The sequence below is a fragment of the Nannospalax galili genome, unplaced genomic scaffold (genome assembly GCF_000622305.1).
Source record: "Nannospalax galili isolate Female #2095 unplaced genomic scaffold, S.galili_v1.0 scaffold395, whole genome shotgun sequence".
Taxonomy (NCBI): domain Eukaryota; kingdom Metazoa; phylum Chordata; class Mammalia; order Rodentia; family Spalacidae; genus Nannospalax; species Nannospalax galili.
This window is the reverse complement of record NW_008335527.1, coordinates 311,519-338,206: the sequence shown is the minus strand read 5'-3', so window position 1 is coordinate 338,206 and position 26,688 is coordinate 311,519. Positions and strand designations below refer to the sequence as shown.

At 43.5% G+C, this 26,688-nt stretch overlaps 1 protein-coding gene across 1 annotated transcript; it reads right to left on the bottom strand.

The window, feature by feature from the left end:
- Positions 1-1,285: 1,285 nt before the first annotated feature.
- On the bottom strand, positions 1,286-22,531 carry LOC103731921 (retinoic acid early transcript 1E-like). Its single transcript, XM_029562200.1, has 6 exons — positions 22,400-22,531; positions 21,960-22,074; positions 14,166-14,411; positions 13,655-13,900; positions 12,650-12,820; positions 1,286-6,686 (listed from the first exon to the last, which is right to left on the bottom strand). The coding sequence occupies exons 2-5, from the start codon at positions 22,030-22,032 to the stop codon at positions 12,684-12,686; spliced, it is 702 nt and encodes a 233-aa protein (XP_029418060.1). The 5' UTR covers positions 22,033-22,074; positions 22,400-22,531; the 3' UTR covers positions 1,286-6,686; positions 12,650-12,683.
- Positions 22,532-26,688: the final 4,157 nt, after the last annotated feature.

Below are 26,688 nucleotides of genomic sequence, written 5' to 3'. Positions count from 1 at the left end.
GATAATCTAACGAAACTCTCCTGTTGTAATTTAGGCAAGGACTCTGAGATCCTTATATCTGAGCTTTCATGGCCCTGTTAAGGACCCTCAGCTGTGAGAGGAATGCCCTGTGTCCCTCAGCAGATCCTCTTACCCCAGCCCCTGCTCCACCCTGCCTTCTCTGTCCCAGCCTCCCTCTGCTTAAAAACATCTCTCCAGTCTTCCATTCTCTATTCTGTCCTTTCTCAGCCTGGAGAGCTGACTCCAAACACTCCTCCTCCTTCCTCAGATGTCTTCTCTCTCTAACACTTGCTCTGGAACTTTGTACATGAACCTCGGGGAATAATTAAAGCTATCCCCTCTCCCTCAAAACACTTCCTGCTCATTCTAAGCAGCTCATTTCTGTACCTAAGTCTTCACAGGAAGCTTCACTTTGATCTTTCAACTTCATTGGGTCCTGCTCAAGGATCTGGCCCAGCTCTCTGTCTTTGAGATATAAATTTTCTCCAGTGCTTCTACTAAGGGTAACTCTGATTAAATGTAATCACGTTGTATGTTTTTTTGAGTTTCCTGTTACAGTGTTTATAACTGTATTCATGTGGCAATACAAGAAATATGGCTCTTACCATAAAGGAAATAAGAGATACTTTATCTTGGAGGCAAACATAAGTGACCATGGCCAGTTTACCATAATGACCACAGATTTAGGTTACCACAGAGTTCATGTTGGCAGCCATCTCATGAATTTTTTATAGTAACAGAACAAAGATGGACATAAATCAACACATCTTTCAAAAACATTGGTGGTTACATCAGGTGGGGAGTTTACAGCAAAGTGGGGAAATCTCTGTTATACACATCAGATGCAATGTGACAAAATTCTTAGCTTTTGGGTTTGTCCAATCTAGCAGGTCTGTTCTTACATGCCACAAGATTTATCTAAGGGTCACAAGGATGTGAGGCCACAGACAGAGGTAGACAATAAGTGTGTTCAAAAGGGATTAAATTTGGCCCAAGATTATTTGTCTCTGGATCTGTGGCATTCCAACCTCTCACACTGCTCAAGTTCTTCTGCTCAGTCAATCAGGCTTTGTGGGCGCAACTTCTTAGGGGAATTTTAATTCATGCATGCAATTGCTTTTGTATCATTTTGTCTGTTGGTCCAGCTACTGGCCTATGTCCTTTATGTGATATATATATTTTTTATCCATCTTTAGATATATGTTCTGTGGAATGTTTATATGACAAAGTCCCCCCCCCAAAAGGGTTTAATTCAAATTAGCTTATAAATGAAGAAGAGAACATATAACTTAGTCCAAATTCCTTTTAATTCATAAGATATAAACAAATCCAACATGATAGTTATTTTAAATTAGTGAGGAAAAAGGAGGTTAACTTGAGATTATACAATATTACAAGATAGCTACTTACTAAAAAGGTAACAACCAATAACAGTTTAAACTTTAATAATATTCTGCTAAGTATATTTTGTCAAATACAAATGGTGATCAGATGTTCCCCGTTTCCAAGATTTTATGGCTTTAAGAAAAAAAAATCTAAATTATATTAGGAATTTTAGCAAAGCAAGACAGAAAGGAAGCAGCAAGGAGAGATATGTAATGTCACAGGCATAGAAACTGTTCTAATAAAGAGGGGGTGAAAGGATTTTATATGGTAAATTAGTTTTACTCTAAGTAAAGGACTGTTAAAAACAGAGATCAGCACAGAGCCAGAAGGCTACAGTATGTCACAAGGTTTATAAGAGTTGTCTAACTTAAAATGGTGTAGGTTAAAATATAAAAATCTTGCCTAAAGAACAACATTTATGTTTTGTCAAGATAATTGCATCTAATTTTTACTGAGTTTTTCTGGCCTTTAACTTGTTAAAAATCGAGTCTTATCAGAATGAAAACTGAGTTTAAAAAACCTGTTTTTTTTTTCAGTTTTATCAATCATGAGTGTGTAATCACTGATGATGTGACACACTGTCAACTACAAAATTCATGCTAGACACCTGCACAATTGAGCCCCCCCGCCCCCAAATTGCAACAACACCTCATGATATCTTAGACAAGTCTATGAATATGTATTGAGCTGTGTGCATAAGTTTCCTGGGCTGTGAGCTGGTCACCCTTACTATTATAGAACAGCTAGATTTCAAACCACTGTTCACTCTTCAAGTGTGGTGTAGCTGACTTCCTGAGTTTTCAATAGCCATGATTAGAGGCCAAAACCAATGAAGCTAAAGGGGCCAGCTTAACAGGTAATGTTTTCACCCTTACCCACAGGTCAGCCATGTCCCAGGGGACAGAGGACAATTTGACAACTCTAAAAGGGTCTTGTTGCTTCTGAAAGTCACCTGACCTCTTTACCCTGAGAGGTCATGGAGGCCCCAGAGTTTGAACTCTAACCAGCCTCCTTTCTAAAAAGGATAGGACCATTTTATAGAAAAAAATTTCCTCAGTCCTTTCAAGAGAAGTCACATGGTCAACCAGACCATGACTCATCCCAGATGGCACACTGGTAGAGGAAAACTAAAGGAGCCCAGGGCTCCTAAAAGTCTTAAACGTCTCTAATAGCAACCCCTACGGAACCCTAACCTCCAGTAACCAACGGAGGTTAATTGATGGCCACCGATAGATCTTAAACACCTAGCTGGAGTACAACGAAAAATAATTAATAATATTTCAAAATCAAATTCTACCAACTGCAATCAGGATTCTCATCCTGACCTGGTTCAGCTGGGAGACCTGAAGCTCTTAAAAAGGTCCCCAAATTCTAATTAATCCTCATTTACAATTCCATATTATTCCCGACTCTACAATATACATCAACTCCTTTGAGGTCTTTACAGTGGGCTCTTCCTCCACACAGGCCTCTTACTAGATGCAGAGAGTCTTTATGTGTCTCCGTATGTTATATCATTGGGGCAGATAATCAAGGCTGTCACTGAGTACCAGGATACTTACATCCTCAAGTCCGACTCCACGTTTTCAGGATCATCTCCTGATATTAATCCGGGATACCGAGTCTATCATAAAATCCTCCCACAGGATATAAATCCACTCAAAGCTCTCTGGACCAGACCCTATCAAATCCCACTCACATCTCCAACTGCAGTCGAATTACAAGCCCTACCACTCTTGGTTCATCCGTCCAGAGTTAACAGGGCTCCACAACCAAAACCTCAAACAGCCCATTCCTGTGAGACTCTTGAAGATTTCTCTTAATTCTTTCTGTGAAACTTTGGTTGCACCCACTTTGAAACAACCTTCAGACTCTAACAGGAAACCACAGTCTGAGGACCTTACATGGAGTTAAAACCCCTGCCTTGACTCTTTACCCAACATTGCTGGGCTCCTGTACTAGGCCTGGATTCCTTCGTACCCTCAAAATAATTGTTATATTTTTTTTACTATCTTCCTGAAATCGCCCTATGGTGTCACTTTAACCAGTAAGATTTTGTATTCTTTACTGCTGCTCACAGCCTCTTTCCTGTTTTCATTTTGCTCTGCATCTTTAGCTTCTGCTTACTAAACCTTCTGGTATGATGTATACTTTCCAGATTAGAAGCCATTAAGAACCAGACAGTATTGTCTCAAGTATATCAATCATTATCATCTCCACTAACACCTATTTCCCACCACTGTAGACCTCTAGACTTCAAGTGAAGTCATAGTCTGGTCTTCAACTTTCTGCAATAACCACCCCCTCCTCTCTCCAAAATGTGGCTCGGTCCTTTAAGTCTTATGGTCTTGTTATCCTATGACAGATCAACAATACCAATGCCTTCCAATGCCCCTTCTCAGCAATGAAGCAATTCTAGAAGCGACTAGAGTTTCGTTGTTTGTCAAGGTCTTGACCTTGCTGATCTATCAGGACATAAAGGCAGAGACAAAAAAGGTCAAAAAATAAAAAGTACTCCCCTCGCCTCAGTAATCAGACCCTAACTGCTTAGAGCCTGACCCACTTACTCATGATGTCCTATACAAAGTGTAACTCCTATTGAACCCAAATGATCATTGTTATGAAACTTACTACCCAAGAAAAAACTGCCCACCTCTTATGTATTCAAATATGACCCTATAAAAAAGGCCTCCAAGATGAGGTCAAGTAATACCTCATAACTACTATAAAAAGACTCAATCCCTTTCAGGGGTCAGATGTCTCTTGAAAATTCACTTGCTGTGTTTTTGTCCACAGTGTATGTTCCTTTGTGTGCACGTATATGTGGAGACCCGGCATCGATCTTGGGTGTCATTCCTCGGGATGCCATCCACATTGTTTTTGAAATGGCCTTTCACTGACCTGGAACTCATCAATTCAACTAGGCTGGGTGGTCAGGAAGCCACAGGGAGGTACCTGTCTCTCTCTTCCCTGTTCTGGGATTATAGGCATGTGTCACTTTTTGGTCTTTTTGAGACAGGGTCTCCCTGTAGACTCAGCTGGCCTGAAACGTGCTATGTAGACCATGCTGGCCTTGAACTCACAGAGAACTGCCTGCCTCTGCCTCCTGAGTGCTGGGACTAAACATGTGCACCACCATTCCTGGCTTTTATTTATTTATTTTTACATAAGTTCTGTGGATTCAACTCAGATCCTCACGCTTGTGTGGCAAGCAGTTTACTGACATGAGCTATCTTCTCATCCCCCATTCTTTATGGAAACATTTATGTCATTTCTGGTCTGGTAAACATAAACTTCACCCCTGTGCCCTGACCTCCTTGTGGGTCTTGGTATGACAATATCTTCTGGGCCTGTTGCTTTATCTTTTTTCTAACTTCTTGCTCTGTATGGTACTGTTCTAACTTCTTTTATCTTTATCTTTTTTCTAACTTCTTGCTCTGTATGCCACCAATCCCTAGAGATCAGCACCATTTTAGGATGTATTTTTTTTTTTTTTAGTCTGTTACTTTCTTACCTTACCTAACATTTTCCCTAGTTTTCTTTATCCCACTCAAATAATTTCTTACTATAATTCTATAGTTCACTATATATACTAATAACCATAGATGTGTGACCTGAGGTTTGTTTGCTTCCTTTTTTTCTGTTTTACGATTTATGTTCATTAACCAGTTTCTTGTGAATGGAGACCCTTCACAGTACAGGCAATGTGCTTTCGCAGCCCTCCTACTTTTGCCCTGTGTTCTGCATGGATTAGAGCCTCCTCTTCTGCTGGCACCTGAGTCAGGTGCCACCCTGAGTAGTATGAGATTATACTGTGGTGTGGGCTAGCCTCAGGTCATTAGTCTCTTAGTTTTGAGTTTTGGGTAGATAGGGGTGTTGAATTTTATTTATATCACCATATGACTTAATTTGACAAAATTTTGTATGTTTCCAATTACTTTGCCAGTGGTCTGTTCCTTTAAGGAATGGAGTCCGGCTGTGAGTGTGCTATGCCAGAAACACAGCTGGACACATTCGTGTCTTTCTAGAACATCAGAATTTGTTGAGTAACAATGAATTCACAAGGTTTGTCGGTTTCACTGGCTCTAATTTTCCAAGGAGTCCCAATTAGCTTTGATAGCCGGCGAGACAGAGTCTTAGATACTGATAGCCGGCGAGATAGAGTCTTAGATACCAATATTAACTCTCAGATCACACATTATATATCACACAGTAATTACACTTATATATAAGTAGGTTGCAGAATGAGTAGAAAAGAGTGAAAGAATCAGTAGTAGAATACAAAGAGCCCTTAGTGGAGGCTGAAGTAGAGAGCTGAAACAGATGCAGAGAGTCAGTGCAGGTGCTTGGCTAGGTATTAAGGAAGCTGGCTAGAGAGCTGCAGGGTTACAGGGCTGAGTGGAACTGTAGAGGTGAACTGCAGGACCACAGGATCAGGAAGAGGAGGTGTGGGACTGGGAGAAGATGCATCAATGGATTCATGGACAGTCTAAAATTCAGGTAGGCTGTATTAGCAGTGGAGACAGAGCTGAAGCCCCAGAGTAGGTGCAGAGTTCTCTATCTGTTGGCCCCTTAACACACACTGGGTGGTCAGATGGCCGGTTAGTGGAGCCATCACTATTGCAGCATTAGGCAATCTCTTTTATGGTATCTACCTGAGGGTGTTGCATCCTTCTCTGGTTTGAATATTAGATCTAAGTTCTCAGGCCTGTCTCTCTGATAGTTTTTATATACACACCTGCTCATTTGTTCCAATCTATCTTGATAGGTTTATAGGTGATATTATTGTACTTTTAGGAATAAGTTTATTAACCTGTGTCTCACAAATGGTCTGGGGCAGGTATGTATCTTATGTGCACAGCGAGATGCCATGTCAGCCTGCCTCTGTATCTCCATTCAGAAGGGCACCAACTGCTGCTTGAAAAATGGAATCACCCAGGTCAAGGCACAGTCTGAAAGCCACTGTTTTACACAATGAGCAGGGCACAACATGACCATCACAAAGCTAGAGTATAAGAGCGAAAGGGAAAGGAAACAAGGTGAGATAGAGTCATTGATGGCAAGTTTCACCTTGATGTCCTGATGAAGGAGGCTCTGGAAACCATCAGTTTCACTATTTTACGCTTTGATCAGAAGTTAAATGGCATAGCTTTTCAAGATGACATCAGATGCATTTTTGCTCCATCAAAGTTGATGGCGAAAAGACTGAGTGTTCTAGAGAGTTTTCAGACCCAGTTAATGATGATGGAGGGCGGTTCTCAGATGAGGAGGCGGAGCAGCAGCAGCAGTATGAGAACCATCTATTGAGAAAAAGGACATCATTACAGTGGGCTCCTGACATTTCTCCCACCCATATGGGGCATGGAACTCAGTGTCATAGTGTTTCTTTTTCATGTATCTATTCTAGACCTTTCTACCACTAAGCACTGGTATACTATGACTTCAGACGATTGAGGTTGTGAAACACACTGAAAAGGAAACTGGAAATATATCAATAAATGTGAAGCCCAGCCAAAAAATGTCTGTATTTCTGGATTTTCTGGCCTTTTGATTTTATATTTGTTTTAAAATTGATTTTTATTTTAGTTATGTGTATGGGGTGAGGGTGTGCACACGAGTGCAGGTGCCTACAGAGGCCAGATGTGCTGGATCCACCTCGAACTGGAGTTACCGACTATTGTGAGCTGCTCAACATTGGTTTTGGAAACCGAACTCAGGTCTTTTGCAAGAACAGTATGTGCTCTTAACCTTTAAGTCATCTCTCCAGTTCCAACATTTTTGATTTTTGGGGACAGGGCTTTGCTCTATAGTTCAAGCTGGGCTGATATCTAGTGTGTAAACCAAAATGGCATCAAGCTTGTGGCAATCCTCCTGCCTCAGCTTCCCAAGTGCTGGAAATGTAGGTATGAGCAACCATACTGGCAGATTTTAAACTTTTATGTACTAAAAATCTTATTTCAAAATAATTTCACTGCGAATTGGAGAGATGGCCCAGCTGTTAAGCACGCATACTGCTTTTCTAGAGAATCTGAGTTCCATTCCTAGATCCCTCATCAGAAAGCTCACAAATGCCTTTAACTCCAGCTCCAGGGATCTGACACCCTCTTCTGGCATCTGTGGGTACATACACATGTGGCTGACAAACACACATACACATAAACAAAAACAAATCTTTCTTTTAAAAATTAAAATGACTTAAAAAGAGGCAAAAGATGACTATTTTAACTAATAATAGATGCAGATCTCTTTAACCACCCCATGCATAGGCACATTGTTTTAGACCATAACAAAAAATTAGAATCTTGGCATGTTCTTCTTGATCCTGTGTTCTCAGTCTAGACTGTAAATGGGGAAAAAATAAAAAAAGCTAAGAAGGACGTTGAGGACACTGTTCATGTTACTGGCAAAACAGGTGATTTCAGTTTCAAAGGACAAAACTATTTGACTCACAGTTCCACACTCACTGAAGCGCAGCAAAGTTGTTACCAAAGTAAATTAGGGGTTTTGTGGTTGTGTCTTTTCGACAGGATCTCACTATGCAGAACTTAGTGATTCTTCAGCTCCAGCCTCCTGAGGGCTGGGAGTACAGGCATGTATCACTACACTAGCTCCTAAAATTGTCTTTGATCATTCCATTGTGTCTTAAAGACTAGCCTAAGCTTATAGTGACTAATGCACAGAGTTTGCCACAGGCATAGGATTTGGTATTGTCATTCAGCAAGTTTTTTATCTGTCCACAAATCCATGGCAGAATTATTCTTATTATTTTGTTGTTCTGAGGCAGGGTCTAATGTAGATCATGCTGGTCTCAAGCTCATTACATCATCAAGGGTGACCTTGAATTCTCAGTCCTCTTGCCTCCAATCTCCCAAGTGTTGGGATTACAGGAATGTGTTCCTACACCCATCTGCTACCATATTAAAAGCCTTTTTTTTTCTTTTTTTAAAACAAATTTATTAATATTGTGTATGTGTGTGTGCGAATGTTGACTTTACATGGTTCAAGTATATATCCAGGAATGACATAACTGGGTCATGTAATAGGTCTATTTAGACCAATTATTGCTACAGGCTAGGAACAGAGTTGAGTGATGTGCAGTCATTAATAGGTATGCTTTTTTTTCAAGGGGAGGCTGATGAAAAGCTTCCACAACTGGATAGTAGGGATATTTGCTCAATTTTTTGATTACAGTAAAAGTCATCAAAGTCAACAAATGTTACACTTGGGGATGTATTTTGTGATGTGTGAATTAGATGTCAGTGTATGTATGTGACCAGCATGCCTTATCACACAAAGACATACAATTTTTACTAGAGGGAATCTCAGAAGGTTTATTCCAAATTTATCTATCTATCATCTATCTATCATCTATCTATCTATCTATCTATCTATCTATCATCTATCTATCAATCTATCATCTATCTATCTATCTATCTATCTATCTATCTATCATCTATCTATCGATCATAATCTATCATCTATCATCATCTATTTATTGTGTGCAGGTGTTCATGCACCTGCATATTCACCTGTAAGCTTGTAGCACAGTGCAACCAACTTTTGGGACTCAGTTGTCTCCTTCTACAATGTGTCTTGGGGATAGAATTTAGATTGCCAGGCTTGCCTTGCAAGTGCCTTTACCTACTGAGCCAATCTTACTGGCCTCACTCTTGTAATTTTTTTTTTTTTGAGACAGCATCTCCCTGTAGCCCTAGCTGGCCAGAACTCACTATGTAGGCCAGGCTGTCATTGATCTCACAGAGATCTACCTGCCTCTGCCTCTAGATTGCTGGGATTAAAGGCTTGTGCCACCAGATGGGCCCAAACTTGAAACTTTAAAATACAATACAGCATTTTGGCTACAGTATCTAGTCACTGCATGGAAACATAAAAGCAAGAAACAGCAAGACTGCTACAGGTGTAGCAAGTTGCTTTTTGATTGATTTGAGGCCTGATTCACAGTATGGAATTCATGCCTGGTACCGTAAACCTACATAAACCTATGTCTCGGCAGGTCACAGGCCCTAGGGGGAACTTACCCTCCTTGCTTTGAAAATGTCCATGTTGTTAAATTACCTTCTAAATATTTATGTTTATGATCACAGATTTTTGCTGCTCTCTACCTTGATCAGAAAGGCTTCTTGTTTGTAGTGTCCAGAGGTTAATGCAAGACTCATAACTGGTCATAGTGTTGAGAAATTGTGACTGTGAGTACTCAGCCCTAAATGGAACATCTATGTTAGCCACCACCATCCCAGGCTTAAGAAGCATTTTGGAAGAGGGAAGGGAAAAGATTTAAGAGCAGGAGGATGGGAGGAGTGGTATGAAATGTCATCTTCTGGACATGACAGGACCACAGTACTCATGAGTGGACAGCTGTAGTTACCCGCACAAGATCAAGCCAGGCAAAACTGCGGCACGGATAGGGAGGGGCTCAGCAGGCCCCTATTGAGCTGAGCTGAGGAGCTATTGGAGTTTGATGGCTGCTGGAGACTGAGAGTCGCTTTTCTTCTGGGGTGTGGCCACTGGCAAGTTGCCCATGCTTCAGTGGATAGTCCGCACCCATGTGCACATGTGGGCAGCACTGACTGAATTCAGTGTGTCATAAAAAAAAATGAAGAGGTTATAAATTTAGAATGGGGACATTTTGGTGGGGGAACTTGTGGAAAATTAGAGGGCAGGAGTGTGGGATGGATATGATCAAAATTAATTGTATAAATAAATATATGAAATTCTCAAAGAAATATAAATCTCTGATTTCCGCTCATGTGCTATAACATGTGTGTACTCATGTACATATGAGTATATCATGTGTATACACACAATAAGTGTAATAAAAAATTTAAAGTGTAAAAGATATGTCATAATCTAGAGATGTAATAGGAAAAAGAATGTAAACTATCCTGTTCATTTTTTAAAAAAAATTTTCTTTTTTATTTTTATTTTATGTGTATGTGTGTATTGCCTGCATGTAGGTAAGTGCACCCATGTTGTGAAATGCCCGTGGAGGACAGAAGAGGCTGTCGGATCCCCTGGAACTGAAGTTATGGACAGTTGTTAGCTGCCATGTGGGTGCTGGGATTTGAACCTGGGTCTTCTGCAAGAACAGTCAACAGTGTTCTTAACTGCTAAGTGATCTCTCCAGCACCCCCATTCATTTTTTATATTGATTACATACTGGTCACATTTTAGATATAGGTGGTTAAATAAAATATATTGATAATTCAAAAAAGTAAGGAGCAGAGTTACAGGTCTTAAAATGGCTCCTGACAGACATGAAATCAAAGTTCCAAAAGATTAAATTCTGAAAAGTGTAATATACTTTCTCCCGTAAATGCTCACTCCTGTTACAGGTCTGTATCTTTAGGTAAAGAAAACTGAACTTGAAACACTTGAGAAATTTTATAAACTAAATTAAGAAGTAAGTTTAATAAACATCTTGGAAGTTTAATAAATAACTTGGAAGTCTACTGATCGCTCCTCTCTACTGAGCAAAGCCGTGTAACGTTATTCTTATCCGTAGTCACGTCCTGTGCGTAGTGCACCAGGACCTCTTTCAGATCCTTACGGTCTGTTGTGACATTAAGAGGTTCAAAATATGAGAACTTTACAGAGTAACCCCAATGTTCGGGACAAACCATGGGAAAGAGGATTGCATAGCTTCCTCTTACCTCACTGGCTGCGCTGAGGGCGACAAGCAGCCTCTAGGTGAGGGCCTGGAGTGGCTCTGAACTTGAGGTGCTACTTTATTCGTCTCTATTACAGATCTTTCACATTTCATCCTTTCTACTGTGCAGGTGCCCAGCAAATAAATCTGTTAAGTCACATGTCACTTCAATCTGTCATTTTGTGTCATGGTATTTGGTGAGTTAACATAGTATATTTGTGGTTTCTGCCCATCAGTATCAACTGCACAGAAAACACTGTGATCACAGAAATAAATCACATTAAACCAAAATAAATGTATTCCTAACTCACTTTTCCCTTAAATAAAAATGTCAATGGCTACTCCAATTGTATATATCATAGAAGGAATTGTGAGAGAATGATGAAAATTTGCAATCCTAACTGCTTATGACCAATGCCTTTTACAAATTATTCAGAACGACTAAAGCGGACACATGGTAAGGGTCCTGGAAGGGCTGTCATAGGAGCTCGTACAAGGGTGGCACCTGAAGCTTGTTTCAGGCAGTTCTTGGACATTCTTGGTGTCTGAGCAGAAGCTAATGTACTGTGGGACTGGCAGCCAGACTGACAACAAAGGTCAATTTTTAGGGCTGAGAAGATGGGTTGGTGGGTAAGAGCACTAGATGCTCAAGCATGAGGCCTGAGTTTGCAGCTCCAACAGCCGTGATAAAAGCTGGACATGGCTGTATATGCCTGGACCCCAGGGCTGTGGGAGGCATGGGCAGGAGGATCGCTGGACCTGTTGGCTGCCAGTTGTGCTCCAGGTACAATGAGAGACCTTGACTTGGGAATAAGATGGTGAGCAGAGGACCAGACATCCTCTGGATTCCCCATGTGTGCCCACAGGTACATACAACCACACATGTGTGCACAGACACCACACACACATAATTAAAAATAAAACAAAACATAAAGACAAAAATAAGATCAGTTTGCAATCAACAGATGTTCTAACTATGTTGTTTCTCATGGTCAGGAGCGGAAACAACAGGTGATAAAGAGAAATATTGAGCTAGATCATGTTATACTCAGAGAGCAGACAGCTGTTAATCAGAGTCTTGGGAGGAGGACTCTCCTGTCTCATTCCTTCTATGATCGCACAGTTATGCTGCTTAAGTTGACCTCCTGTACCCCAACACCAGTCACCCCCAATCCTTCTGTGAGGTGAGGGAGCTCAAGATTGAGAAGGGGGGCTGGAGAGATAGTTCAGCGGTTAAAAGTACTGACTGTTCCTGCAGAGGACCCAGGTTCAATTCCCACATGGTGGCTAACAACCATCTGTGACTCCAGTTCCAGTGGAATCCGACACCCTCTACCTCAGCTGGCATTGCACAACACAGGTGCACTTACATACATGCAGGCAATACACACACACACTCTCTCTCTCTCTCTCTCACACACACACACACAAATAAATAAATAAAATAATTTTAAAAAGACTGAGAAGGGGCATCATTCCATTGGAAGGATAGCCAGTATAGTGGACCTCCATTGGGGTGAGACCAGTGGGACACATCTCCTAAATTCTCACCAGGCTAGGATCACATCAAGAAGCAGAACCCAGCCTGTTCCTCACCTCCTGCAGAATTTCTTCACAATGATCCCAATGACTATGGCATCCCAAGGATGATTGTAATGATTGTGATCATGATCACGATGATGATATCCATATGTGGACGCTGGGTGGTGGATGGAAGCTGGGTGGTGGATGAAAGCTGGGTGGGATCTTGGGTCTCTAATCTTGGTCCTAAAAATGAAACAAAACAAAAAATCCTGGATAAAGATAAAAATATACCTTCATTGGCATCTTCTCCTACCTGGTAGCCCATGGGACTTAGGTGTGGTAACTATTTTACCATGTCATGGGCAGAGAGATGAAAATGAGTTTTATGTACCATGTCCTTGTGGATCCATTTCACTAACAAGGGAAGCAAATTTCTATCCACTATCATGTAATGTGACATATTTAATATGGTTAGAACTACCTAGAGGCTGGAACAATTGATGCCATTTCATTTTTTCAGGAACAGGTAGTGAAACCTTTAAAAATAACATTGAAAGCCAGGCATGGTGGCATACAACTTGAAGTCCAGCACCAGGGAGGCAGAGTCAGGCAGATCTCTGTGAGATGGTGGCCAGCCTGATCTACATAGTGAATTCTAAGCCAGCTGGGGCTACAGGGAGACCCTGTCTTAAAAAGGACGCCGCCCCCCCCCCAAAAAAAGAGAAAAATTGAAGCTGGTAGAAAGGCAACTACAACCAAGAAGAAAAGGCTGTTAGTTTATGGGATGCATATAGACTTGGGAACCCATGAGGAGATGATTAAGTCCCCATACCATTGGTTAATGGGGAATAAGAATCATTAGGAAGTGGGATGGGAAAGAAGACGGCGAGAAATCCTTGAGGTCATCACTGGCTCTCCAGATAGGGAGACCACCAAGAAATCCTCTCTCAGTCTATCAAATTTACCATCATGTACACACGGTAACATCCACCCTGGGAAGTCATTGGACCTTTCCCACCCTGCTGAGGTTACGTTTTGGTAACACAGTTAACCACTACCTACCTGGCATTTCCTTACCATATTTTAAGAATTCGTTGAGATACTTGGGAAAATCTCCCTCGGAGGTGATTCTCAGCTTTTTTTCTAGTTCCTTGTCTTTCTCCCATATCTCCATCATGCCTTTGGCTTCAGGATTAAGTACTGTCCAGGTCATGTTCACTAAGCAAAAGCTAAACAGATACTGTCCACTGATGCTGAATATCCAGCAGGTAGTGTCAGATTTTCCTCTTTGATAAAACATTATGGTCAGCAAGGTGGGATAACCTATAAACCACATACAAAACAATCATCTTGAGTTTTGATGGACCTTTCACACCCTAAAAGGTCAAGTCTTCCTTCACAGACTTGGGTACCAGCATTCTTTCCTCACTGTCCTGCCATTTCTTACCCACTAGATACCATGTACTCCCAAGATTGGGCCAGTGCTCCGCTCTTTTGCACAAATACACCCATAGCCCCTTTCTACTTGTGCTCTGGCCATCCTATTTCTCCTGGGTACGTTCATCTCTGCCTTCCATCCCACACTTACCCTTGGCTGTGCTGTTAAGTAGCTCCTTCCTGATAATTTCCCCTATTTCTTTCAGGTCATTGATAAAATATTTCCATGCTTCGGTCTCAGTTACTTTCTTTTCCCAGCTACTCCAAAGCTTGGCCTGGTTGTCATTATCATACTGAAGGAAAGGCACTTCGTCCACTGAGCACTGCACTTCACACCAATGTTGTCCAGGTGCAGTCCGAGACTTGACAGTGAGGTTGAAGCGAAGAGTGTGCCCATCTGTGAGAGACACATGCAGTTGAGGGTCAGGACAGGGAGAAGGGGGCTGTAAGACTCACGTTCTGTAGACTCTAGACTCTCTCTGAAGGGCCAGACTGGCAGAGGGAGAAGCCTCCATCCCAGGAATCCATTATCTCCTGGATCCTCAGTCCTATGCCACTTGTAACTGTCTTAGATTGGTAAGATCCTATTAGACTACCATGGGCCCCTCAGATACAGTGTCACCAGGATGATTCACCTGACAAGTACTTCCAGTGACTTTTACCAAGTATTTTCATATAAAATATACTAGATAGTATCTGTGCTGCTGGGACTTGAATCTAGCTAATGGAGAGTATATTGGAGAGAAAGGAAAAGGAGGCATCATAGGACATATGGCAAATTCCTCATGGGTCCTGGGTGCTCAGGAGAGGCTTTCTGGAGGAATGCTGGAACTTGGCATATGGGGGAGCTTCCACCAGTGCCACCTGTGGACATAGTACCTAGTCTGGCTCCTACCTGGGGACCTCAGAATTGGGCACTGGATCTCTGGAATCCTCCCCAAGTAAATCATACCCTTACCCCATCCTCCTGATGAGATATCTGTTTTAATTTTTACAATCAGTAAATTTTTCATCATCTTTTGCCAAAGTTTGGTCTATACTACATTATTTTTAGTTAGCGTAATCATATGGAATGTTAAACTTAAATTGTGTTGTAGTTCTGCATCTGGGAAATTATGCTACAAAGCTCTGTTGAAAATTACACTGATGCTTTTACAAATATGTTTTTTTTTGCAACATTTTGGTATCTTGCAGAAGTAGCTAATTGGAAGCAGCCTTTATTTCACACATGCTGAATAGATTACATATATTGGGACACAGTTGTGGGACAAGATGTTGTTGGCCAGGGTAGTCCAAGAGACTCCCAAAATTGCCACAGTCCTTGATTGTCTCTCAGAACTTGACAGTAAGACCCTATTGCTGAAGACAGGACACAGGATTTGGAGCAATGGAGCTGGAACTGACCTGAAAGCCACCTCCCTGAAGGCTAGCTCTCACAGCTTTGGAGAGTACTACATAAGCTGTTAAGGGAGAACATCAATCAATGGTCCAACCTAGTTTCAAGGCCTAAAAACCACATCACTGACCAGCACAGCAAATGATATTGGTACAGCAGTCGTGCTTTTATCTTGGGGGTAATCAACAGCTACCTAACTGGACTTAAACCCCACTCAATGGGAGGAAACTTATGTCTGGTACTGTAAACCTAGCCAAATACACACAGCTGGAGATCTTAGAGAAAACCCAAGGCTCTCATATCCCTAGACAAATGTAATTTCTTACTACGTGCAAACTATGGATCCTTAAATTTACAGACAAGTATCCCAGTCACAACCCATTAAAATAGCTTCTTTTTCAACAGACAGAAATTATTACAGAGTTACACCAGTGGTCATACACAGAGATTCTCTGTGAATTGCCCAAGCCTAAGTGGCACAGTTAAGATGCAACTTCTACACCTAAGACTCACAGAACATAGAACAAGGGATGAAGAGAACACTAATGCTTCTTTCAATTCTCATCAATGAAGCTCCCTCATGCAACAGAGGGCCAGGAACAAAAAAGGCCACAAATGGTCAAAATGCAGAGAATAAGAGTCGGCAGAGTGTGAGTCCTTGGGCAGGACTCCTATATTGAAGTCCGTCCACCCAGGGCTCAGGGACCGTTGTGGAAGATGGGGGCAGAAAGACTGTAAGAGTCAGGGAGGAGGTGCATGACCATACGGAAATAGTCCTACAGGTGCCTGGGACCCTTCTCATACAAACCTACAGCAATGGTGTCGGCATGCACAAGACCCATGCAAACTTAGATAAAAACCCGGCACAGAACTATGGAAATGAACAGCAGGCCCCAATCTTAGTTGAATTATTGGCAGCTGATTACTGCTGGGTGAGGAAGAGCAGATCTTCTTGAAGAGACTCTAAATAGGCTGATTAAACCTGGGTGGATGAACTTGTACTGAGGGACATCTCGGGACACTAACTTTATATAATAGGCCCTAATACAAATGACAGAATGTATGAACTCCAGTGGGGGTGCTGTGGGAGGGTGCCAAAGGGGAAGGGGGTATAAAGATGATTTTATGTATGAAATACATAAAAATTCAATAAAATTTTTTAAAAAATTAAGCATTCATACACCCAAATTATTAAGGAAAACATCATTTTCATAACATATTCCATATTTTCTTAGGAAGTCATATTTTTAAAAAATATTTTATTTATTTTTTATTTTATGTGTATGAGTGTTTTGCCTGCATGTGTGTAAGTGCACCTGTGTTGTGCAAAGCCTTCAGGGGCCAGAAAAGGGTGTCAGATCCCCTGGAACTGGAGTTATAGACTGTTGCTAGTATTGTTAGCTATGTGGATGCTGGGACTCAAACCTGGGTCCTCTGGAAATACAGCAAGTGTTCTTAACCTCTGAGCCATCTCTCCATCTCTAGGAAGTCATATTTCTAATATTAGTCTATTTTATAAATAATTAGATTGAGATTATCAGCAGGAACAATGGCAGTGAGAGGAATGTAAGATGCTGTTAAGTTATGACGATGAAAATTCACCCGGCACCAGCTCAGCTTTCAGTGTGTGTGGATGCTTAGAGTGGAGGTGTTGAGGATAGTATCATGAAATGTCCCTGTGTACCCCGAGCCATTGTAATAATATAGGAGGTCTGCAGTATGTCTTATATAGTCAGCTAAGACTTGGAAGCATCAGGGCCCTGGAAGTTAGGGTAGTTGTAGTATTGCTATTTGTTTTGTATTACATAGATCTGGAGATCAATAAAAAGTCCAGGGTAACAAATATTCGGTTACTAGGCTAGACAGTATTTCTGCAGGAATTCAGAAAGAAAGTCATATTGAGAAGGGAGATGGCTGGGAATTCCAGTCATCCTTGTCCCCATCCATAGCAAATCAACCAGGACACAGATGCATTATTCATATATGTGGCTGATCTCTCTGTCTCTCTGTCCCCTACTCCCCCCACTCCCCCACGTAGGGAAAGAAGCTCATTTCAAGAGTAGTTACATTGCTCACTAACCTATCAATTACCTCCTAAATTTTCTCTCAGTGCACAGATTTCTTAAGCTACTAAGCACTGCCTCACTTTGTGACCTTCTGAAATTCAGTTCTTCATTCGGACATTTCTGTTTCCCTGAGCTCTGGGATGAACCAGTGTCCAGGAGCTCTTACTAGAGCAAAAGGAATCTATCCAATGGAGCTGAACTTCTGGGCCACCAGAGAATACCATTCACTTTTGGACAGCACAACATCTTGAAAGCAAAGTGGGAAGGCCTACTTCACTCTCAAAGGAGATCACTGGATACTTTCCAGGGATCCCTCATCCTCCACTAGTTTTCAGATCCCTGATCCTCTTTTTAGCCCCCGTTTGTGGTTCTCAAAGGCCTCTGGAAGCAATTCATTGTGAAAAACACCGTGGGGATGTGTATATATTTTGCTCTTGGTTCAAAGTATCTGTAGTTTCAACATTCAGACTGTCTCCCATGGCTTTGGATGATGTTTTTATGATCTGTATTTACAACTTTGCTGTGACTAAGTCCAAATACTGCAGTAGAATGTTTGAAGCCAGATGTGGCAGTAGACACCATAACTTAAGAGGCTGATGGAGAGAGAATGATCATTGCAAATTCCAGGCCAGTTTCAGGTCAGCCAGTGCTACAAAGCAAGCGACTGCCTCCCCCTCCCCAACAAAAATTTGTCTGAAATAAGAAACAAGGTGTTTAATCTGATTTTGGGTCAGGAAAGTTGTATGGTATCCAAAAGACACACACTGAATCACTAGTACATAATTATCCCTAAGAATAAAATAAAACTTTTCTTTCCATGGATACATATAATTTTCTCAAATAGCTATCAAACTGTTAGGTTATAACTATTTATTATTTGGCTCTGTTTATGAAGTGAAGCTTCAGGTACTTCTTTTGTTTTATGGGCACCTTGCATTTTGACAAACATCCAATGGCTATAGCTATGGTAGGCAGAGTTCTGGGGTATGTGTGAGGTAAGATCTAGGACAACAGTGTCTGTTTTCAGGGGTTTACAGTCCACTTGGACACACAGGACTTTTAGCAGTCAGTGGACAGTCAGAATATTCTAGATAATGTTCATGTACTAGAGTAATGGTCTAGCAAGCTGCTCAGAGGCTGGTCAATAACTACATGAAACAGAAAATCTAAAACCTCTAAGGCTGGTAGTGAAGGGCATGTATGAAAAGGCTCAGAGAAGCCCATGTGCTGAGGTGTAATGCTGAAGGCATCCAGATAAATGTCCAGTCCACTCTGTTCCATGAGAAGGCCTGGAGGACTCTGGTTTACCAAGAATTTAAAGAAAACCCAGAAACAGGGCTCGAGAGCTGGCTCAGTGGTTAAGAGCACAGGCTGCTCTTAACCTGGGTTAAGGACCTGCGTTCGAATCCCAGCACCTAACAACTGCCTGTAATTCCAGTTTCAGAAGATCCAACACCTTCTTCTGACCTCCGCAGGCAATGCATGACATGGGTGCACTTACATACATGTAGGTATATACTCATACACATAAAATAATATTTTTTTTTAAAAAAGAATGCCCAGGAAGAAGGGTACCAGCCTTGTCAGTATTTCAATGATGACACATGGGTAAGGCCAGGGGTGGTGATGGCATATGGTAGTCCCAAAATGGGATGTCAGCAAACATCAGGCAGAAAAATCAGGACATAATGGATCCTAGGTGGGATGGTCAGCAGCCAACAGCATAGAGGGACAATGGTCTGGACAGTGGTCCATGTGATTACTAGGGTGGATGTAGCCTGAGGCCTGACCCTGGGGTACAGGGGATCTAAGTTGATAGAACACAAAGATTCTACAGGCAAATAGATGGTCAGCCAAACAGATGTTGCTGGGTTTTAATATTAAAGAGTAAACACAAGAATGCATGATCAGGAGGCCAAAAGCTACTGTCTTAGTTTGTTCTTCATTGCTGTGACAAAACACTCTGACCACTACACCAACTTGGGGAGGAAAGGGTTTATTTGTCTTACATCTCCCAGATCACAGTTCATCAGGGAGTCCAAGGTAGGAACTCAGGGCAGGAACCTGGAGGCAGGAGCTGGAGCACAGGCCATGGAGGAATGCTGCTTACAGGCTTGCTCCCCTCGGCTCCTGCTCAGCCTGCTTTCTTATGCAACACAGGCCCACCTGCCCAGGGGTGGCACCACCCACAGTGGGCTGGGCCCTCCCACATCACTCATCAAGAAGATGCCCCTCAGACATGGCCACAGGCCAGTCCAATAGAGGCAATTCCCCGATTGAGGCTCCCTCAACCCAGGTGTGTCAAGTTGACACTAAAGCTACCCAGCACAGCTACCATCCCATGAAAAAGCTGGGCTCCTCTACCCTGTTGTCTGGAATTGAATCACTTCTCAGATAGACCCAGAAGGAGAGACCAGGTTCCAATAAGTAGGTACCTTTAAGCTCAGAACAAGTACAGGTATTCTTGCTGGGTTATTATCCCTCCAACCTAGATGTGGGACTCCCTAGATTCTCTTGTGAATGGTGGACATATTGTAGGGTTTTGTAGGTGATAGTCTCTGTTACAACTGTTCAGCTCTGCTCTTACAGTTTAAAGTTCCCATAGATAATATGTGAGAGATGAGTGGGGCTGGACTTGCCTCTAGGGTCCTATGACCCACGGCAATCTAATGATACGGAGGCATCTATGTTAGGGAAAGATGTTGTGTAGAGTTCATTGGCAGTACTTAATTGTAGAATGAAGTACAGACCCCGTGAGACAGAGCAGCATAGAAACGTGCATCATTTCAAAGTGGCTCCTGGCATGGTATTGGGCCTTGGGAGGGAGAGGCCTTCTGGTCCTGGGATAGCAGTGTTTATGTAGCCTCAGGGGATCATCACGAGCTGGGCTCCTCTCCTACTATGTCATTTAGTGGATAGGTTCAGTGGTCAGACAAGATCCCCAGAAAGAAACTGGGACGGTGGTCTAGTCCATGAATGACTTGGAGGATCAGAGATAATAGGGAAAACCTTTGTCTGACACAGCTATCCTTGCTCCCCAGATAGTGTGCTTAAAACTATACCTTAACCTGGAAGATGTGGCAGAAATTAGTCCTCCACTAATGTGCCACCTTACCCTATCTCACACCTGTCCTCTATAGGCCGCAAGAACTAAAGAATTCACAGGCCAACAAAGGAGGTAGCAGTGGGCCCCAAACCCCAGGACCTCTTCCTGCCACCTCCAGTTCACCCAGAAGCCACAGGTGGCACAGGACACTCTGCTGACTGTGAAACACACAGCTTTGGCATCACTTGGAGAAGAATGCCAAGGGTGATGGGCACTGATCCTGGGATACAGGATATAATTTGGGGAAGAAGGACAGAGGTCAAATCCGGTCTCTTGTTCATTAGCACGTTGTCATCTGCTGTTGTCACACCAAAGGAAGAAATGAGTATCTGATGCAAGGACAGATACGGTGTAGCCCACCCTTTACAGAAAGGTGAACTGACTTCTGCCTAAATTAACAGCACTATCTGATGTGGTCTCCCCAGGAGACATGGGCCTCAGGATACACAGGCAGAAGCTTCCATATGCCCCACTCAGGACCTTCTGCCAGCATCCTAACTGGTGGAACTGATATGCCCTCCATCCTACTTTAAGGCTGCCTTGGTGAGAAGAAATGGGTTTGTTAGAGTGTGTTCTCAACCAGGGACACACAGTGCCAGTTGATTAAAGGCCCTTTCTGAGTGGGGAAGGGCAAGGAAGGGGGATGAGCTGTATGGAGGTTCAACCCTAAATCAAGTGGGTGTGAGGTGTGGCACAGACCTTTAATCCTAGCACTTGAGAAGGTAAGGAAAGGGATTGCTGTAAATTGCAAGTTCAAGGCCAGCTTGGGTTTCACAGTGAGGTCCAGGCCAGCCTAGGTCAGAGTGAAATCCTCCCTCAAGAGACAAAAAAAGTGCTTGTTGGGGGTGGGGTGTTGAAGGGGCTGCTAGGTGCCTGTGATATAAATCTGCTGGCAAAGAGCCCAGGGCATGCTGGGAAGATGGCTTGCAGAGTAGAGCATTTCTTGGGGACTGTCGGTAGTGTCTTCCTGGCAGAATCATGCCAGGCTGTGTGCACATCACATATGGTCCTGATCACTCATTTATGCTTCCTGCCAACCTTAGGGGGGCTGGGGCCTTCATTATCAATTCCTGTTTGCTGTCTTGTCTGTACATTTCCTCTAGCCCCTGCCCCCCCTTCCCCCCCACTTTAAAATTTCCTGTCACTTTTCAGGTCCTCAGCTGGCTTTGGGCGGGGAAGGCTGTGGGCGGCGAGGCTGCGTGAGGAAGGTGCCAAGGACCTGGATTCTCTCCAAAGAGGCCAGGGGAGTGGGGGGAGGGAAGGGTGGGAGAGGGGCGTGAGCAAGACAGAGAAGTCCTCCAATGAAGCCCCCAGCCTTTGTCCTTCCGGACATAGAATCCCTGTGTCCCCCTCCCCGAGTCAGATCCAGGAACTTACCTGTCAGACCTGCGCACAGACAGCCCAGCAGGGGCAGAGCCAGGGCGCAATGAATGAGCTGTGTGACTGCCATCCTTCCTTTCTCCAGTTCCGGCCAGGACAAGTGCGACTTGGGCTTTCAAGAAAGGAGAGAATGCCCAAGTCACTCCTTGCTGATGACCTCAGATCACAGAAAGTTCCAGAAACCCGGGCCGTGCATTCAAGCAGTTCTGCCTTCTCTAACCATCCCTGCCCAGTTCCCACTTGGATCCCTAGGTCCCTGGGTTCACTCCGGGGCCCTATGGCTCTGGTCTCTTCTCCCTGGGGATAGCGACGGGGCCGCCTTCCTAGATCGCATCGCGGGCTCGCCGAGGTGGCGGGAACTCAGTTCCCGACAGAGTTCGGCGGCCTCCAGTCCCCAAGAAATACATCACCCGGGTTTCATCACCTCGCGCACTCACCTGCTGCGTCCTCGCAGAGCCTAGGCAGCCAAAACTGGATCGAAAGGCAAAGAATAAAGTTGGTTCCTCTGGCCGGTGCCACAACCAGCTGCGATCGAGCGGGAAAGCCCAGACTCACAGTGAGCGTGCCCAGACTCAGAGAGTTTGTGATGCACCGCCCCCTCCCTTCCGGCCTCCTTGCCTCCCTAACTCTGCACTTCCCTTATCTCCCCAGCGCTTCTGGCTCAGGATGTGTCCTCCAGAATCGTCCCCCTCTTCTTTTGTCTTTTCCTTTCGGTATTAGCTCCACCTTCAGACAGGTCCTTTTTATTTTCCCCTCACTAGAAAAATCTAAGTTCAGCCCCCTCAGAAATCAGAGTTGAAAACAGTTGTTAGCTATCCCGTCTGCAAGCTGTGCTTTTCTAGTAAACCCTGCACTGCTATGTGCTTGCATGTGGATGCAGCAGTCAGCATGGGGTGGGTGGGTGTCAAGAGGTCTTTCATCCCGTCTAGAACTCACTGATGTTGGCTAGCCTGGTTGGCCTTCAAAACGCAGAGATCCTCCCACTCCTCCTCTCTAGCGCTAAGATTTGCTGGAGCAACACACCCCACCTGGGATTTTAATGTGCGCATGTCCGTCAAAACAAGCAACTTCTTAGAGGAACCTTTCGTATTCTCAGGCTTGAAATGACTCAGCTCCCACTTCGAGGCTTCCCTTTCCTTTATGTGTGGGGGTGGGGAATGGTGTTCAGTCCGAGCAGAGTCAAGATTTATTTAACGACAGGACGTGGCGGCGCATGCCTTTAGTCCCGTTTGGAAGGCAGAGGCAGGCAGATTTCTGTGAGTTCAAGGCCAGCCTGATCTACAGTGAGTTCCAGGCCAACTGAGTGGGAGAGGGGAGGTCAGGGAAACGTCTCAAAAAAAGACCCCCCCCCAAAATTTATTTAGCAATCTGTGTCAAGGTTTCACTGTTATGTAATGGCTGGGTTTGAAACCCCACTGTTTCTTCTTCAAGAAGGTGTAACTGGCCTCTTCTGGGCATTCTTGGAGGCCAAGACCAATGGGAATAATGGGGCTAAGATGACAACCAGTACTTTGGTCCTTGCCCCCAGGTCAGCTAGGTTCCAGGAACACCAGGGGACAATGGGACACCTTGAAAAAGGGTCCACAGCTCCTGAAACTCACCTGTCCTCTTGGTTAGAGAGACCATGGAGATAGAAGGTGTAACTGGCCTCTTCTGGGCATTCTTGGAGGCCAAGACCAATGGGGATAATGGGGCTAAGATGACAACCAGTACTTTGGTCCTTGCCCCCAGGTCAACTAGGTTCCAGGAACACCAGGGGACAATGGGACACCTTGAAAAAGGGTTCACAGCTCCTGAAACTCACCTGTCCTCTTGGTTAGAGAGACCATGGAGACCCCAGAGATTGGACTATGGCTGGCATGCATTCTGCAAAGCGGAGGGTGGCTCATTACAGAGGGAAACAGCCTCAGTGCTTCCAAGAGAAGTCACCTTATGAGCAAGACCTGACCCATCCCAACAGATGGTACAACTAATGGAGTCAGAGATCTCCTCCGAAGTCCTTAAAAGTCGCTTTAGGCTCAGTGATCAGACAAAAAGAGGCAAAGCGGAGGGTGGCTCATTACAGAGGGAAACAGCCTCAGTGCTTCCAAGAGCAACAGATGGTACAACTAATGGAGTCAGAGATCTCCTCTGAAGTCCTTAAAAGTAGCTTTAGGCTCAGTGATCAGACAAAAAGAGGTTGATTTGTGACCACCTACATGGTCTTAAAAACAGGACAGGAAAAGTATAACCAAAAATAACTAACATTACAAAGCAAAATTCTACTGCCCCCCCAACCAGGATTCTCACATCACCTGGTTCATCTGAAACCTGATACTTTAATTCCTACAAAGACAGTTATTGAAATAACCAGCTTCAGCCAATGTAAACACCTTACAAGATCCTTAAAGTTCTCAAGTGAAGGGCCTTCCACTGGGTGTCAGATAACAAAATCAACAAGTACTAGACTCACTTCTTACACACTCCAGAGCTTACTCTAAAACCTTGCCACCCTTTAAATCCTGCTGCCTTACTGAGGTCATGGGATCTGGGCCTTTTCTAGGTAATTTTATCGCAGCCTAAAGGTGAACACATTCCCTTGACTAGGGCTCTCTAGCTGGGAGCAGGAATGAGTCAGTATTTATATATACTCTGCTGGTGCTTGTAGTCATGTGTGACCCACAGCCATGCAGCCATATGGAAAGAAAGAGGCTTCCTTACTGCCCATAATACCCTATTAAATGTGCCCTTGAGACCCTAGTAGAGACAATCAGGTGTACAATTCAGGTGGCCCTTATACTTTGCAAGGCCCACCAGAATGACCATTCTGATATTTCTCTGGGTCAGAACCAAGACCACCAACAGACCAAACAGAGAGTTCAGCTTCTACCACAGGCTGCCTCAGTTCCCAGTGCCACTCTACCTTTCCCTCAGCATACCTCACAGGGGACTCCACAGGCTTTAGATTGGGACTTCACAGGACCCCAGAAGGATGGATGGTTCTGAAGCTGCTACAAAATGAGCTTTTGGTCTAGTGAGATATCTCAGCGGGTGAAGGTCCTTGCTGCCAGAGCTTGGCAATCCGAGTTTGATATCTGGAAATCAAGTAAAGGTGGAAGGAGAGGACAGACTCTATTATAAAGTCTGACCTTCACATGTGTGGTGCTTATGGGTCTGTGCGCCCACACGAGCACACACACACACACACACACACACACACACACACACACACTAATGATAAACAAAAATTTAAAACATAAAAATCAAAACAAGCTGTTGCTCCCTCTTTCTCCCAATGGGAAAAGCCTTAAGTTTTCACTTGGTCACATATTTGGGGGCCAAGCCTCTCCAGATTTAATGGAACCCTGTTTCACCAACATAGGAAAATTTCAGACATTGTGGTTCATTTCAAAACATGTCTGTCATGTTGTCAGATCAACCCTGAAGGAGCCCTCAGACCCCCTCCTCTTTTACAGCTTGTCCAGCATAGGGAACCTATGCTTGTGTGTATGTATGGGGGGGCAGTGATTGACAAACAGATTTCGCTCACATGCCTTCACACGAGGAATTCAAATATATACACAGGCATCTATATCCATTTGCAATTACAGCTGTTACACGTGTGTTCCCGTGTTCTACCCAGAGGTGTAAACACCTGTCCTCTTCACTCTGTCTCTTACTTGAGTCTTCCCTGAGTTTTCATATGCCATTGTACACACTAAGTAACTAACTACTGATTATTTGCTATTTCACATTCACATGAGAACTGGTTAAATAGACCAGGCTCACCTCAAGCTCATAGAGATCTGCCTGCCTCTGCCGCCTGAGTGCTGGTATTAAAAGCATGTGCCACCACGCCCAGCTCTAATTTAATTCTTTTAAAAATATTTTATTTTTTAAATTTTATTTTATGTGTATGAGTGTATTGCCTGCATGTATGTAAGTGTATCAAGGTTGTGCAATGCCTGTGGAGGTTAGAAAGGGTATCGAGTCCCCTAGAACTGTTGTTATGGATGGTTTTTAGTTGGCAAGCTGGGAACTGAACCTGGGTCCTTTGCAAGAGGAGTCAGTGCTCTTAACCTCTGAGCCCTCTCTCCAGTCCCCCACCCCCCAATTTAACTCTTAAGAGGACTCTCATTAGATTCACACTGGAGACTCAAAACTGTTGATTTACTCTTCTGACAATTACACTTTTATGATGATCCTTTATTATTCCCAAGTCTAAAACCTACCTCAGCATCTTTGAAGACCTTTACAGTAGGCCCTGTCTCTAGACAGAGCTTATACTACATCCAAATATTCATTATCTCTCTGAGTGTGTATCACTAAAGACCAGAATACATGCGAATCCAAGCCAAACTCCTCCTTCTCAGGCTCACCTCCTCACATCAATTCACTTGGGTCTATCTTAACATTCTCCCATGGGACAAAAGGTCACTAGAACCTTTCTAGACTGGACTTTATCAAGTTTTCCATATGTCTTCAACTATAGTCAAGTTACAAGGACTGTCACTATAGACTCATCTGTCCAGAATTTAGATGCTCATGTAAAAGCTCAAATGGCCTGCTCCTAATGAGCCTTTTAGAGGCCTTTGTCTCTTCTTCTGGTATGTTTAATGACTCAGGTCAAACTGATCCAAAGACACTTCTAGACCCTAATGAGTAGGCAAGACTCACCTTTCCGAGTTCCATGATATAATTCTACAAGCTAGCTCCTCTTACTCTCTTGATGCCCTACAGGACACAA

Coding starts and splice junctions, on each gene's coding strand:
- LOC103731921 (XM_029562200.1), bottom strand. CDS start 22,032: ATGGCAGTCACACAGCTCATTCATTGCGCCCTGGCTCTGCCCCTGCTG. Junction 14,412..21,959: donor TCTGTGCGCAGGTCTGACAG/GTAAGTTCCTGG, acceptor TGTCTCTCACAG/ATGGGCACACTCTTCGCTTC. Junction 13,901..14,165: donor ACTTAACAGCACAGCCAAGG/GTAAGTGTGGGA, acceptor TGTGGTTTATAG/GTTATCCCACCTTGCTGACC.